Consider the following 15,588-nt stretch of genomic DNA (forward strand, 5'->3'; position numbering starts at 1 on the left):
GTGAGGATTGTTGGCATACTGTGAATACTTTCCCTCAGCACTGTTGTATGACTTGATCTTTTGGGGGAATGCAAATAATATCAAAAAGTATTTATTCTACATAAATGTGCGATATGAGTATTGTGTAAAGTGGATCAACTAGTATCTTGCAGAAACCTCCTGTTGGTCGTAGATACTTGTATTTTTACATGCCAATGCATGTATTCTGTAATGGTATTTGTGGTTAATAATGAAAGTGAATTTGGAATGAACTTTGCAGTTCCCAACTATAATGCTAGAAGTAAAAATAATTCCCGTGCACTATACATTAGTATCTAGCGTTCATAATGGAGTTCAATACTCTGGAGTAAAAGCCTATAACAGGTCACCAGTAAACTTCAGACAACAAATTAAAAGACCCCAGATATTCAAAAAGAAGTAAGAGAATACGTTATTAGCCACTCCTCAAATTTATCTGAATATTTGGACTCTACATATCTCCAGTGTTTGTGATAAATAAATAGCTCTTGACTTTTTGAGTGTGTAGACAACTGATAGTTTTTTGCATAAAGTTATGTAAATGCTTTGTATGAAGTATTAGCAGCTGTGTGGAATGAGAGAAAGAGCAGTGGCTTTTTTCAATACGCCTGTTTTCTCCTAACCTAGATGTATAAAGGAACCTACAAGTAATTCCCATAATAACCAATGTGAATAAATTACCACTACTCAAAAATTTTTGTGGCATTCCTTACAGAAGTAGCATGTGTTGCCTGCTTCTCCTTGTTAATGAATGACTTTATTTGTTCCACATTCATGAAGGCTCTCTTTCATAATGGGTTTTATTACCTGTATGTGTTATATTTTCTGGAATCAGGAGGGATAACTGGCAACTAAGGTTACAAGGTCCTTAGTTCTACCAGGGAATTGAGTTTTTCACAGTTGGTACCACTGTTGCATATGGTAGTGCACACTGAAACAAATTAGTGTGAATGGTTATTAGTAGTGCCCAAACACTCATTGTGGTGACAATTACAGATGAGCACTCTCATTCTGTCTCCCACCCAGTGCAAAGTGCGTTCCATGATACGCTGCTTGAATTGTCAAGGTCGTGAGTGCTGCTGTGATTCATTCCAAAACTGTGTAAGTGTATGGGGAGGAGGTAATATTGTGGTAACATGTGACAAAATTGGTACAGATGGAAATTCACAATGAAGTGAGAAGTGGACACCTGTCCATTATGATTGATGAACTGATGCAAAAACTTGCAGAGTGTATTTGTTCTGATTGCCATGTGTTTGTGGATGACCTGCACAAACTATTTCCTGAAGTTTGTCAAACTGTTGTTCATGAAATCGTGAGTGATCAACTAGGATATCGCAAGATGTGTATGCAATGGGTTCCAAAGATGTTTACTGCAGAACACAAAATCAACGGACTCAAGGCTATGCAAAAATATTTTGATCATTTTGCAAGTGACAGAGAGATGAGAGTGAAACATGGGATTACCATCATACACTGGAGAACAAGCAACAACCAGTGCAGTGGTGCCACAGTCATTCTCCCTCAACAAAAAAATTAGAAACACAGCAATCTGCTCAAAAAATCATGGCAACTGGCTTTTGGGACAAAAAAGTGGTTCTGCTTGTTAAGTTCTTTCCAAGGGGTGAAACAATCATCTCTGCACGATACTGTGAGACTCTCAAGAAACTTCACAAAGCCGTACTGAACAAACACTGTGGAATTCTGATGAGGGGAGTCTGCCCCCTTCATAGCAACACTAGGCCGCACTCAGCACGAGCAGTGTAAGAGTTGTTGACCTCATTCCACTGCAATCTTTGAAAAGAACCCTCTCATATGTCCTGATCTCACACCTGGCAACTATCATTTATTTCAAAAATATGTGTGAGGAAAACATTTGTCCAATGATGAGGAGGTAGGTGTAAATCAAAGTGGCGAATTGGTTAAGTGGTTCGCAGGAGACATATACATCGCATGTATTAAAACACTCATCCTATGGCTGACAAAGTGCATTGAAGCAATTGGTGATTATACGGAAAAATTATGTAATACCTATACTGCTATTCCTGTATGTTTCATTGAAATATATGCATTTGTGTTTGTGTAAGAAATCTTGCACTCTCTGGATATCCCTCATAAGTTTTAAGTATGATCTTTCAGCTATGTTCATACAGTTTATTTGTCTGGTTGTTTCTTACTCCATCAATCCATCTGTGACAAACTCACAAAGATATCTAGTGTGAAATTTTTAATGTCATTTTACATAATCTTTCTAAACAAATTGATACATAGTTAGTCATGTTACAAAAAAGACAAAATAATATTAGGCCACTTTTGCATTATACGTAAGTGCTATGTCCATGATGCAAATTCATACCGAGTGATTTGTCACAAAGAAACCAGTCATCAACCAGTAGGATGGCTTGAAAATATAAGCACTTCGGTTGGTTATGGTCCTGTTGGAAATAGAATGCCCTATCATTGCTCCAAACTGGTAACTGGCTCATCCAGTCAGCAGTTAAATGTGAAATTAGTTTTATATATATGCAAAGCATTGCCAGAGGTAGAAGTAACATTAAGTATGAGAAAAACCATAAGATTTATTAACATCAAAACCCCAAACTTTCATAGCTGTAACCTGACATTGCTAAACCATCAAACCACAGGTTCATTTTCCATTATTAAAGGGAAATGGGGAGTAATATAAATTAAATGAATACGTTGGATTTTTTGTCCCGTTATTGATCTGCATAATGTAGTCAACTGGAAAAACACATTGAATAATGAGGGAACAAGAATATAGAACAAACTGACTAGCAACACTATTACCACTGTATAACTTTTTTTAAATTAATCTCATTCGTTGGAAAATGGTTATGCATTGACTACCACTTTGCATTTGGAGACTGCTGCACATGGAAGTAGAAAATATTAACACCAGTGAAATCTTTATTCAAAACTAAAATTTTCTTTAACAAATGGATATTGGAACAGTAGTGAATTATTTGATAATGACAAGCAAATTATAATTTATTACATATATCAATTGGAAGTATAAAGTTGTCGATTTTTAAAATTATGTTATTGTTATTTATTTTCTTGTAGAGCTCGTTGGTTATTTTGGACTGATTGGGGAGAAAATCCTCGCGTTGAAAGGGTTGGCATGGATGGAAGCAACCGTACCATTATCATCAATACAAAAATCTATTGGCCCAATGGACTTACGTTGGATATCGCTAACAAGCGTGTGTACTTTGCAGATTCTAAACTAGACTTCATAGATTTTTGTTCATATGACGGAACTGGTCGCCAACAGGTCAGTAAAAGTATTAGATGATAATGCTGCTTAATTTAGGACAAGAAGTGAAGTAAATCTCAGGTGACTAGCTCTGGCTTGTCACATCTATATATTTATTATTGCACTTGTTTTCAATATATGTTTATTAGTACTTTTATAATTTCATTTATCTTTTATAGTTTTTTGAAGTTATATTTATACTTATGTGTACGATGAGGTGTAATGTGAATAAGTGCTACTCACAAAATAGAATAGTTGCTGAGCAACATACAGTCATATAAAAAAGGTAACAACTTGCTAAAATTGTGGGTGATATCAAAAAAGTTAACAGCTTGCTAACTAAAATTTTGAATGATATGCTTATTCAGAACAAACTAAAAACAGGTTTGATGATAAATAAACACATTGAGACAAAACAAATATCTGAAGTAAATGTTGTATTTAATATGGGAAATACATGTTCAACAAGAGGGTAGTGCTTGTACACAGTAGTAGACAGATAACTTTTGTGTTTAAGTAACTGAAATTTGACAGCAGAATTCAAAGACTTAAAGTACTCTTTAGGTTTGTAGGATGTGGTGTATCATACATTTAGTCTTAACACTATGGAAACTGTAATTTCTGGGCAGATTAAACCCATTAAATCAAATTAAGAGGGAGGACTTATTAAATATATTTCAAGTGAATCTTGAAATGTGGCAACTTTGAGACAGACACAAATATTCACCATATCCAGCACCGTTATGTCACAAAAAGACTTTAATTTGTAACAACAACACATTACATCTTTCGGTAGAAGTGTGCACAAATTATATTCAAAAGTTTTTCACTAGATAGAAAAGTTTTTCCCAGTTGTTTGAACTAGCTCTTCAGTTGGTTGTGGGAAATAAGATGTTCCTTTTAAAACTTTTAAGCCAAACTTTGTACTAGATCTATAACTTTATATGCATATGTTGCAGGTTTTGGCAGCAAGCCATTATTTACTTCATCCACATTCTCTCACACTTTTTGAGGATACTGTATATTGGACAGATCGTCAATTGAATCGTGTCCTGTCTGCTCACAAGTTCCGTGGTCACAACCAAACTGTGGTATCACATCTGATTTCACAGCCACTCAGCATACATGTGCATCACTTTGCGCTGCAGCCCAATGCAAGCAATCCATGTAAAACAGCACGCTGTACCCAGTTGTGTCTTCTTTCTCCTACTTCACCCACTGGATATACCTGCAGATGTAGGCCTGGTTTCCGAATGTCAATTGAAGGGGTCTGTACAGTTGGTAAGTATACATATCTTTGTTTTTGATAATTTTTTTCAAATGTGACATTGATTTAAATACATTGTTACTTAATGTTTTCTTTTGTGCAACACATATTTTCCAAAAAGAGTCACATGCAAGAAGTTGAAAGACATTGCTACAAATAATTTTGTCAGTAGTTACATATTTTGTCAGTAAAAGAACTACTGAAGCCACTACGTTCCTCTGGAATAACTGATATGTATGACAAGGAAGTGCTTAGTGAGGTAGCCATACAAAAACAATCATTCAAACTGTAGGTGACACCACATTGTCAGGGTTGTTAACTTGTACTATCTTGCAGAGTATGCACATTGCTTACCTATGTGTGAAATTATAATTGTGGTGGAGTGGGATTTGAACATAGAGACCAGTATCCTCACATATAGTCAACAAAGTGAATATTCTACAACAGAGCAAACAAATTAAATCTCAAAATGTATGTAGTTCAGATGGTTTTGACACAAAACACCAGCCCACAACATGAAGTCCTTGCAAGACATGAGTGGAAAGTAAATTGGATGTAAACTAAATATGAATCTGTCCATATCCAGTTATATTTTAAGAACAATAATATTATGAGTAGCAACTTTCCTTCTCATAATATTGTTACATTCTATCCTAGATTTTCCACTGTTATATTTTAAGAACAGTATTTACATGTTAGTTTCATAATACTTAGTAAAGGAGGACAGAGTGACAAGACCCCAACACAAATTTTTCCTGTACTCATGATGATTGCTTACTCTTTGTCTATTTAGCTACATCTACGTCTATACTCTGCAAACCACTGTGAAGTACATGGCAGAGGCTACATCCCACAGTACCAGTTATTACGGCTTTTTCCCATTCCATTCATGTATGGAATGCAGGAAAAATGATTGCTTAAATGGCTGTGTGTGCTGTAATTAATCTAATCTTGTCCTCATGATCCCTATGGGAGCGATATTTAGGGGGTTGTAGTATATTGCTAGACTCATCATTTAAAGCTGATTCTTGAAACTTTGTTAGCAAGCTTTCAGAGGATGGTTTCTGTCTGTTGTCAAGAGTCTGCCAGTTCAGTTCTTTCAACATCTCAGTGATACTGTCCTGTAGATCAAACAAACTTGTGACCATTTGTGCTACCCTTCTAATGTACATATTCAGTAGCCCCTGTTAAAATCAAACAATGGAAAATCCACGATGGAATGTAACAATATTAAGAGAAGTAAAGTTGCCACTCACCATATAGTGGAGATACTGAGTCATAGGTAGGCACAGCGAAAAGACTCACAATTATAGCTTTTGGCCATTAAGGCCTTCATCAACAGTAGACACACACACACACACACACACACACACACACACACACACACACACACACAATTGCCTGAGACTGCAGTCGTATATGTGAGTTTGCATTGTGTGTGTGTGTGTGTGTGTGTGTGTGTGTGTGTGTGTGTGTGTGTCTATTGTTGACAAAGGCCTTAATCGCCAAAAGCTATAATTGTGAGAGTCTTTTTGGTGTGCCTATCTGCGACTCTGTATGGTTAAATGATGATGGGGTCCTCTTGGGTAAAACATTCCGGAGGTAAAATAGTCCCCCATTCGGATCTCCGGGCGGGGACTACTCGAGAGGATGTCGTTATCAGGAGAAAGACACCTGGCATTCTACGGATCGGAGCGTGGAATGTCAGATCCCTTAATTGGGCAGGTAGGTTAGAAAATTTAATAAGGGAAATGGATAGGTTAAAGTTAGATATAGTGGGAATTAGTGAAGTTCGGTGGCAGGAGGAGCAAGACTTCTGGTCAGGTGACTATGGGGTTATAAACACAAAATCAACTAGGGGTAATGCAGGAGTAGGTTTAATAATGAATAGGAAGATAAGAATGCGGGTAAGCTACTACAAACAGCATAGTGAACGCATTATTGTGGCCAAGATAGATACGGAGCCCATGCCTACCACAGTAGTACGAGTTTATATGCCAACTAGCTCTGCAGATGATGAAGCAATTGAAGAAATGTATGATGAAATAAAAGAAATTATTCAGATAGTGAAGGGAGATGAAAATTTAATAGTCGTGGGTGACTGGAATTCATCAGTAGGAAAAGGGAGAGAAGGAAACGTAGTAGGTGAATATGGATTGGGGGTAAGAAACGAAAGAGGAAGCCGCCTGGTAGAATTTTGCACAGAGCACAACCTAATCATAGCTAACACTTGGTTCAAGAATCATAAAAGAAGATTGTATACATGGAAGAAGCCTGGAGATAGTGACAGGTTTCAGATAGATTATATAATGATAAGACAGAGATTTCGGAACCAAGTTTTAAATTGTAAGACATTTCCAGGGGCAGATGTGGACTCTGACCACAATGTATTGGTTATGAACTGTAGATTAAAACTGAAGAAACTGCAAAAAGGCGGGAATTTAAGGAGATGGGACCTGGATAAACTGAAAGAACCAGAGGTTGTACAGTGTTTCAGGGAGAGCATAAGGGAACAATTGACAGGAATCGGGGAAAGAAATACAGTAGAAGAAGAATGGGTAGCTTTGAGGGATGAAGTAGTGAAGGCTGCAGAGGAGCAAGTAGGTAAAAAGACGAGGGCTAGTAGAAATCCTTGGATAACAGAAGAAATATTGAATTTAATTGATGAAAGGAGAAAATATAAAAATGCAGCAAATGAAGCAGACAAAAAGGAATACAAACGTCTCAAAAATGAGATCGACAGGAAGTGCAAAATGGCTAAGCAGGGATGGCTAGAGGACAAATGTAAGGATGTAGAGGGTTATTTCACTAGGGGTAAGATAGATACTGCCTACAGGGTAATTAAAGAGACCTTTGGAGAAAAGAGAGCCACTTGTATGAATATCAAGAGCTCAGATGGAAACCCAGTTCTAAGCAAAGAAGGGAAAGCAGAAAGTGGAAGGAGTATATAGAGGGTCCATACAAGGGCGATGTTCTTGAGGACAATATTATGGAAATGGAAGAGGATGTACAAGAAGATGAAATGGGAGATATGATACTGCGGGAAGAGTTTGACAGAGCACTGAAAGACCTTAGTCGCAACAAGGCCCCGGGAGTAGACAACATTCCATTAGAACTACTGACAGCTTTGGGAGAGCCAGTCCTGACAAAACTCTACCATCTGGTGAGCAAGATGTATGAGACAGGCAAAATACCCTCAGACGTCAAGAAGAATATAATAATTCCAATCCCAAAGAAAGCAGGTGTTGACAGATGTGAAAATTACCGAACTATCAGTTTAATAAGTCACAGCTGCAAATACTAACGCGAATTCTTTACAGACGAATGGAAAAACTAGTAGAAGCCTGTCGCACTTCATCCATAGTTCACAGAATATCATGGGAGAAAAGGGCAAGCTGAGTTTTGCAGAAGTGATGCTTTCTAAAACCATGGCAATTCATGGACATAAACTACTCTGTCTCAAGAAAAGAATATGCTCTAGAATTCTTCATCAAACCGATGTTAGAAATAGTGGTCTAGATTTTAGTGAGTCCATTCTTTTAGCCTTCTTACATAATGGAGTCACCTGCACTTTTTCTGTCACACTGGACCTTAGTGTGACCTGCCTATTCTTGAGTACTCTTCAGGGAAGACATCAGAACAATTCAGAGTTGGGCTGCTGGATATGTTACTAGTAGGTTCAAACAACACCCAAGTGTTATAGAAATGCTTTGGGAACTCAAATGGGATACCTGGAGGGAGGACAACATTCACTTTTGTGGAACACTATCGAGAAAACGTAGAGAACCTGCATTCGATGCTTACTGCAGAATGACTCTGTCGCTTCCAACATTCATTGTGCATAAGGACCATGAAGATAAGATATAGAGGTATATAGACAGTTGCTTTTCTCTCGTTCTATTTGCGAGTGGAACAAGGAGGGAAGTAACTAGTAGTGGCACAGGATACTCTCTGCCAACTGCCATAAGGTGGATTGCAGAGTATCGATATAGATATAGATGTAGATGACTCATTAATATTATATAATATATATTTATCTGGATAGGATATAAAATACAATTCAGAGCTGATGTAAATCTGCTGAAAATTTTGAGTAATTTTCAACTTTTTTTGAATTGTGTATACAGGCTTTAGTATTTTTTAAATATACCAGAATAGTATTGTGTAATCACTGTTGACTGTATTCTCTCTCTCTTTTTTGCTTGTACTGTGCAGTTTTTAACGCTGTTATATGAAGCAGCTTCGATATTTGCATAATTTTGTGATTTTTGCAGAAGAGACATCATTCTTAATGGTCATGAGGGCCTCTCAAATTGTGGATGTTAGTTTGACACCAGGTGACAAAACAACTGGTTTTCTCACACCAATTGTGGGTATTGAAGGAGGAATTCAATTGGACTATGATCGTAAGATGAATACTTTGTATTGGGTTGAAGGCAAAGAAGATGATGACGAAAATGTGAGTATTTTACTTCTTTCAACAAATTATAATTTCAGCAGCCATAACTGCAGTGGACATTCTGATGCCATTGTGTGTGTAATCATTGTGTCAGATACGCTTTGACTTCCTGCAAATTAAATCAGTAATGTTTAACTTTTTATGTGTCTTTAGTGCACAATTTATACCACTCCATATGGGGGTGGAAACAGAACAGAATTGTTGGGAAATGGTGACACTGGAATTGTTGGTGCCCCATACACAATTGCATTTGACTGGCTTGGCCGCAATCTGTACATTGGAAACCGAATGGCTTCAAATTTTGAAGCCATCAAAGTTGATGGCAAGTCAAAATACCGTGCCATTATTTTAGCAAATGATGGCAATAAAACATCTGTTGCAAAACCCAAATCAATGTGTCTGAATCCAAAGGAAGGGTATGTTTCATATCGTAAGGGAGTGTTTCATCATACTGAAAATAAAAATACAAATTTTCATGCTCATGTTAACTGTTCCAGGAAATTGTACTGGGCAGATGAAGGTGGCTTTGGTGTGCCATCCAAAATAGGAAAGGTTAACATGGATGGATCAAACCCAGTAGTGCTCATAGAGGTGGATCAACCAGAGGCAATTACAATTGATCTTGACAGCCATATACTGTACTATAGTATACAGTATCCTCCAAGTGTAAGTAGAAATTATTTACATAACTTTTGTAAAGTGATTTTCAGCACTAGTTATTAAAATGTGTCACTGTCTTTTCATAGATAAATATGATAACCACTGATGGTGCAAATCAAGGAGCACTCCTCAAGGAAGATAAGAATGTAGCATTGCCAAAGGCTCTGGGTGTATTGGATAGCAGATTATATTATTTAGATCCTGTTTTCGAAAAGATTGAACGAGTGGACCTGCCAACTGGAGGGAATCCGAAGTTAATACTAGATAATGAACCTGATCTGAAAACATTCACAATATTCAGGAAAAGACAAAGTAAGTAAATATTGAAATATGAATACTTAAAATGTAGCAAAATGGAAAAAAAGATGATCGGAGATAAGACAATGAGAAAATTCTTCCCCATCAGATAAAATACTTATTGACTGCTGAAAAGGCATTTTTATATTCATTAGACTGCAATGTCCATAGCAACAGCCCATAAGTTATGTGATGCTGAAAAAGTCAGAAGTAAGCTGCCCTAAGATATTTATTATTTACTAGATCAGCTAATTTCCATATGATACAGGAAACGTGTTATCTTTTTGTAGACATACTTAGTGTGGGTTTGTCAGTTTAATTTGGAATCAGTATGTATTCCAAGCAGTTCTACAGATTTTGGTTCTACAACTTAAGCTAGTCCCAGTTGCAAATGCTGAGATTTCTGTGGATTACACAGTAGTTTTTTTAGATGAGAACCAGTTTAGTTTTGAGAAGAGAGTATCGTGATTTCTGGTGTAGCCTTGATATATCTTGATCTGTCGTGATTAAAGTTATATCATCCACTTAGCAGATAACTGACTGAACCCCCAGCACAATGTGGCTAATCGAAATCCTTAATGACAATAATGAAGAAGGCTGGTCCAAGGACGGAGCCCTGAGGCACACCAGACACGACTTTTTTCGAGGAAGAATGCCTGTTTTGAGTCAACACAAATTGTCTCCTGTAATTTAGTTAAGACTTATTTATTTATAATGCTAACAATATTGTGACAAGGACAGTTTGCTTCTGACCATGAAGATGGCATGTTGAGTTGCAGATAGGCACAACAAAAAGACTGTGACACTGTTTGTTATGCCTGTCTGCAACTCCACATGTCATCTTTGCAGTGAGCAATCTATCCTTTTCATAATATTGTTGATATTCCAATATGGACTTCCCATTATTTCTAATGCTGTATTATTTATTCCATAATACTGTAGTTTGGCTAATAAGACGTCAAAGGGAATGCAGTCAAATAGCTCACCGAAATAGCATAGCTGAAGAGAGACCATACATCTACATCTACATTTATACTCCGTAAGCCACCCAACGGTGTGTGGCGGAAGGCACTTTACGTGCCACTGTCATTACCTCCCTTTCCTGTTCCAGTCGCATATGGTTTGCGGGAAGAACAACTGCCGGAAAGCCTCTGTGCGCACTTGAATCTCTGTAATTTTACATTCGTTATCTCCTCGGGAGGTATAAGTAGGGGGAAGCAATATATTCGATACCTCATCCAGAAACGCACTCTCTCGAAACCTGGACAGAAAGCTACACCATGATGCAGAGCACCTCTCTTGCAGAGTCTGCCTCTTGGAGTTTGCTAAACATCTCCGTAACGCTATTACACTTACCAAATAACCCTGTGACGAAACATGCCGCTCTTCTTTGGATATTCTCTATCTCCTCTGTCAACCAGACCTGGTACAGATCCCACACTGATGAGCAGTATTCAAGTATAGGTCAAATGAGTGTTTTGTAAGCCACCTCCTTTGTTGATGGACTACATTTTCTAAGGACTCTCCCAATGAATCTCAACCTGGCACTCGCCTTACCAACAATTAATTTTATATGATCATTCCACTTCAAATCATTCCGTACGCATACTCCCAGATATTTTACATAAGTAACTGCTACCAGTGTTTGTTCCGCTATCATATAATCATACAGTAAAGGAGTCTTCTTTCTATGTATTCGCAATACATTACATTTGTAATACTCGTATTTTCAGAAGCAGAAGTGGCATTTTTTCTGTGTCAAAGACCATGTAGTCTTTTACAAACAAGGTCATGTTTTGCAAAGTAGTTACTAACCTGTACATTGCTTATAATATTTTGAAAAATATTGTAACAGTATATCTGTAGGTTTCAGGGAGATGCTTTTTCCCCTTTTTGTAAATAGGTATAACTTTTGAAATTTTAAGGTGGTCAGGGAAAACTCCAAATTCTAGCCACATATTCATAATAAAAGCAAACGATTTGAAAATGTGGTGTATTGTCATTTTCATTGTGTAGTTAGATAGCCAGTAGCAGTTCATACTTTTTGAGTTTAAAAATTTTGTAAGTATTTTCTAATCTGTGGATGTGACAAGATCCCAATGGGATTCACATCCTCTAGGAAGATGATCAGCAGTTGCTGATGTGTTTGATGGTTAATTTTTTTCTTAATTCATTTACTGTAGAAGTAAAGTATTTATTGAGCTCTCCTGGCTTAAGAGAATATGTTGAGTTTGGGTAGAATTGAATTCTTGTGTTATAATATCACAATCAGCCTTGCATTTATCGGGAGCTCCTCAGTGTAACTTTCATAGGCAGCTTGTATGGCAAGTTTAGATTTGGCTTCATAATGTTTTTTTAAATTTGAGATAAGCTTTATAAGAAATATCATGCTGCTGTCTGTGCCACATTTGCAATTATTTTTATGCATTTTGTGTAGTGAAAGCATCTTTTTGCCTGATACAGCAAGGTCATCAGTGTACCATGTAAGCTTTTTACCATTTCGATTTGGTTTAGTGATATTTCTTTTCAGTGGTGAGTAAGAGTACCATAAGTCGGTATATGTCTGAAAGAAATTATTAAAGAGTGATTTGACAGTTGATTTATCTACATCCTATTCCTAAACAAAGTTCCAGCTTGCGTTTCTAAGCAGTGTGTGAATAACTTACTATATTTCTCTTTCTGACCTTATGTGAGGAGTAGGGGATCACAATCTGTGAAACATTCACCTGCTTTGCTTACAGTGCATAGGTCTCTTGAGAAATCGACTATAATATTGTCCAAACAGGCGTTCCCATATGTAGGGCTATTGTTAGCCCAAAATAAATGTAATGATGTCAGTAGGTTTAGAAATGTTTTTAATTTGAGCTCATCCGAGGCTGACAACTCTGTTTTTTAATCACCGCAAGTTGCGACGTTTTTATTGAGCTTCAAAATGTTTCTCATCATTAGTTCAAATTTATCAAAAAATAAATTAACATCACCATTTGAAGATCCATACAAACTAATAATTCTAATATTCTGGCCGATCAATCTTGTGCAACTAAATTCTCCATTTCAATTTAGAAGAGTATAAGTTTATATTTTTCTAGAAAATTTCATGTATTGTCTTACAAAACATTGCAGCACCCATCTAATCTCATAACAGTTCTCTGTAGTGCCAATTTTGAAAGAACCAGAAATATTTTGTGACCTGTGAGTATACAAGGGGTGGACAAAAATATGGAAACATTACAAACACAACACATTACCATGCCTAATATGGTAAGGGCAAACCATTGGCATTTGAACCAGCTTACGATCATCTTGAAATGGATAAATACGTGTCATGAGTGGTATTCAAGGCACTCTTATAATCTTGTACCATTCTTCCTGCAAAATAGTGGCTAGTTTGCCTAATGCTGTTGGAGGTGTTATTGATCATACACTCTTCTCTTCAAAGCAGACCACAAAGGCTCAATAATATTGAGATCTTATAATAGTGATGGCCAGGGGAGATGCAACAGTCAATCTTCATTTTCACAAAATGAGTCGTGGATGATGTAAGGTGTGTGAACAGGGACCACATCATCTTGGAACACAGCATCATCACTTACCATGGGCAGTAAGGCCTCTTTGCAGAGTAAACGTGGGGCCCATGGAATACCACAATGTGGCTGTCCAAATCATCACTGAACCCTCGCCATGTTTCAATCTCAGGATATAAACTCAGTGATAATTTGGAAACAGCATGAAACCAGACTCATCGAAGCAAGTGACATTCTTCCACTGCTACACAGCCCAGGTTTTTGTGGCTTTGGGGCCATATTATCTTGTTACAGACATTTTGCACCATTGATAACTGTTTTTTAAATTCCATATTACCCTACAATTCTGTGCTTATGGAGTCCATCTGCTGAGCTGAGGGTTCAGCGCATCTGACTGACATGCAGCAGGTCCAGGTTTGATTCGCGGCCAGTTTGGAGATTTTCTATGCTTGGGAACTGGGTGTTGCGTTGTCCTCATCATCATCGACACACAAGTCGTCCAGTGCGTTATCAACTGAAAAAACTTGCAACTCAGCAGCTGAACTTCCCCAGTTGGGGGCTCCCGGACATCGATGCCATACAATCATTTTGTACGTATGGAGTTTCCTTCATGTTGTTTTGATGCTGGCAGGATTTGTGAGTGTGACATTCAGTTTTCCAGTGACTTTTGCAGCTGTTGTCTCTTTATTTTGCGTCACAATCCCCTTCAAAGACCATCCATCATGAATGTCCAAGACACAGTCTCATCCATGTTGTGACTTAGCGGGTGATGTTTTCCCAGGTATAACTGAATCTTTGATATGGTGCCTCTTGAAACACCAAACACTTCAGCTACCCTGGCAATGGACGCACCCAGCGTATGAATACCAACAATTTAGCTACTTAAGCATTCACTTAGTGCCAATATCATGCACTCACAATTACACATAATACTGTTCTGGCCACAACTGACACTCGCAACATATTGAGGATGTTGCACAGGCACCGATCGTGGGTAAATACAACAGCCTCACCTGCAGGCTTGGCTAACATCCGCATTTATTTCCAAGCGTGCATTTCTTGTTGTATTTCCATATTTTTTCAAAACCCTGTACATTTTAGAGGCCATTTCATTTGTGAATGAGAATCCCCATCAGTTTTAAACAAATAATGATATGATATGTGTGATCACTACACACATAATGGTGGCAACATTAATCTGATGAACCAGAGACTGAGTAAATGCCATGGCAGCATGGGCCACAGAAACATCATATTTTATTATAAATTGCCTCAGTCAGAAATAATAAGAACTCAACAGGAAGGAAGTCACCATTATCCTGCCCTAACATATTTTTTATTCAGTTGCTGAAAGACTAGTTTGATGCAGATCTTCATGATACTCTGTCCTCTTCATTTCGGAATAATTACTACAATCCGCATCCATTTGAACGCGTTTACTGTACTCGTTCCTTGGTCTCCCTCTACAATTTTTACCCCCCCCCCCCCCCCCCCCCCCGGCCCACACAAACACTTCCCTCCAATACTAAATTGACAGTTCTTTGATGTCTCAGAATATGTCCTCCAACCAGTCGCTCCTTTTAGTCAAGCTATACCCTAAATTTCTTGTGCCTCCTCATTAGTTACATAGTTTTTGGAGAATCAAAGTTAAAGTATCTCGTTTAATTGTCCTTTTTTTTCATTCCAACGAGTGAAATATATAATAAATAGCGTATACCTTCATTGTTTTAATACAGATCTCAGAAAAACAGCAGAATTTTAAATCAGAAACTTGCTTATATACATTTGTGAATAGGCTTAATTCTTGTAACGTCTTTTTTGATTTTCGCTAATTTAATTGATTTATTCTAGCTAAAGTATTATTTTTGCCATGAGTGAGAAGTGCCCGACTTGCCGTAGAAGTGTTAGTTCCTGGGTTTGGTGTGATGGATGTAGTAGTTTTTTTCACTGGGGGGACTGCAGTGGCGTGGGTGTTGGGAAAGTGGATCAGGCTCATCAGTGGTTATGTAGGATTTGCAGCAGAGATAGGAAGATAGTGGAACAGGAGGGGAAAATTGCTACCCTTCAGGCTGAGCTAGATCAGGCT

General features: G+C 37.6%; 1 protein-coding gene across 1 annotated transcript in view; it reads left to right on the forward strand.

Annotated features, from left to right (window-relative positions):
• The window catches only part of LOC126475165 (low-density lipoprotein receptor-related protein 2), a 217,079-nt gene that overhangs the window by 102,211 nt on the left and 99,280 nt on the right, over nt 1–15,588 (forward strand). The window contains exons 24-29 of the mRNA XM_050102790.1: nt 3,103–3,313; nt 4,255–4,576; nt 8,837–9,021; nt 9,175–9,437; nt 9,519–9,687; nt 9,768–9,993. Of these exons, the coding sequence (XP_049958747.1) occupies nt 3,103–3,313; nt 4,255–4,576; nt 8,837–9,021; nt 9,175–9,437; nt 9,519–9,687; nt 9,768–9,993 (1,376 nt within the window). The remainder of the gene's footprint in view (nt 1–3,102; nt 3,314–4,254; nt 4,577–8,836; nt 9,022–9,174; nt 9,438–9,518; nt 9,688–9,767; nt 9,994–15,588) is intronic.

The sequence above is a fragment of the Schistocerca serialis genome, chromosome 4 (genome assembly GCF_023864345.2).
Source record: "Schistocerca serialis cubense isolate TAMUIC-IGC-003099 chromosome 4, iqSchSeri2.2, whole genome shotgun sequence".
Taxonomy (NCBI): domain Eukaryota; kingdom Metazoa; phylum Arthropoda; class Insecta; order Orthoptera; family Acrididae; genus Schistocerca; species Schistocerca serialis.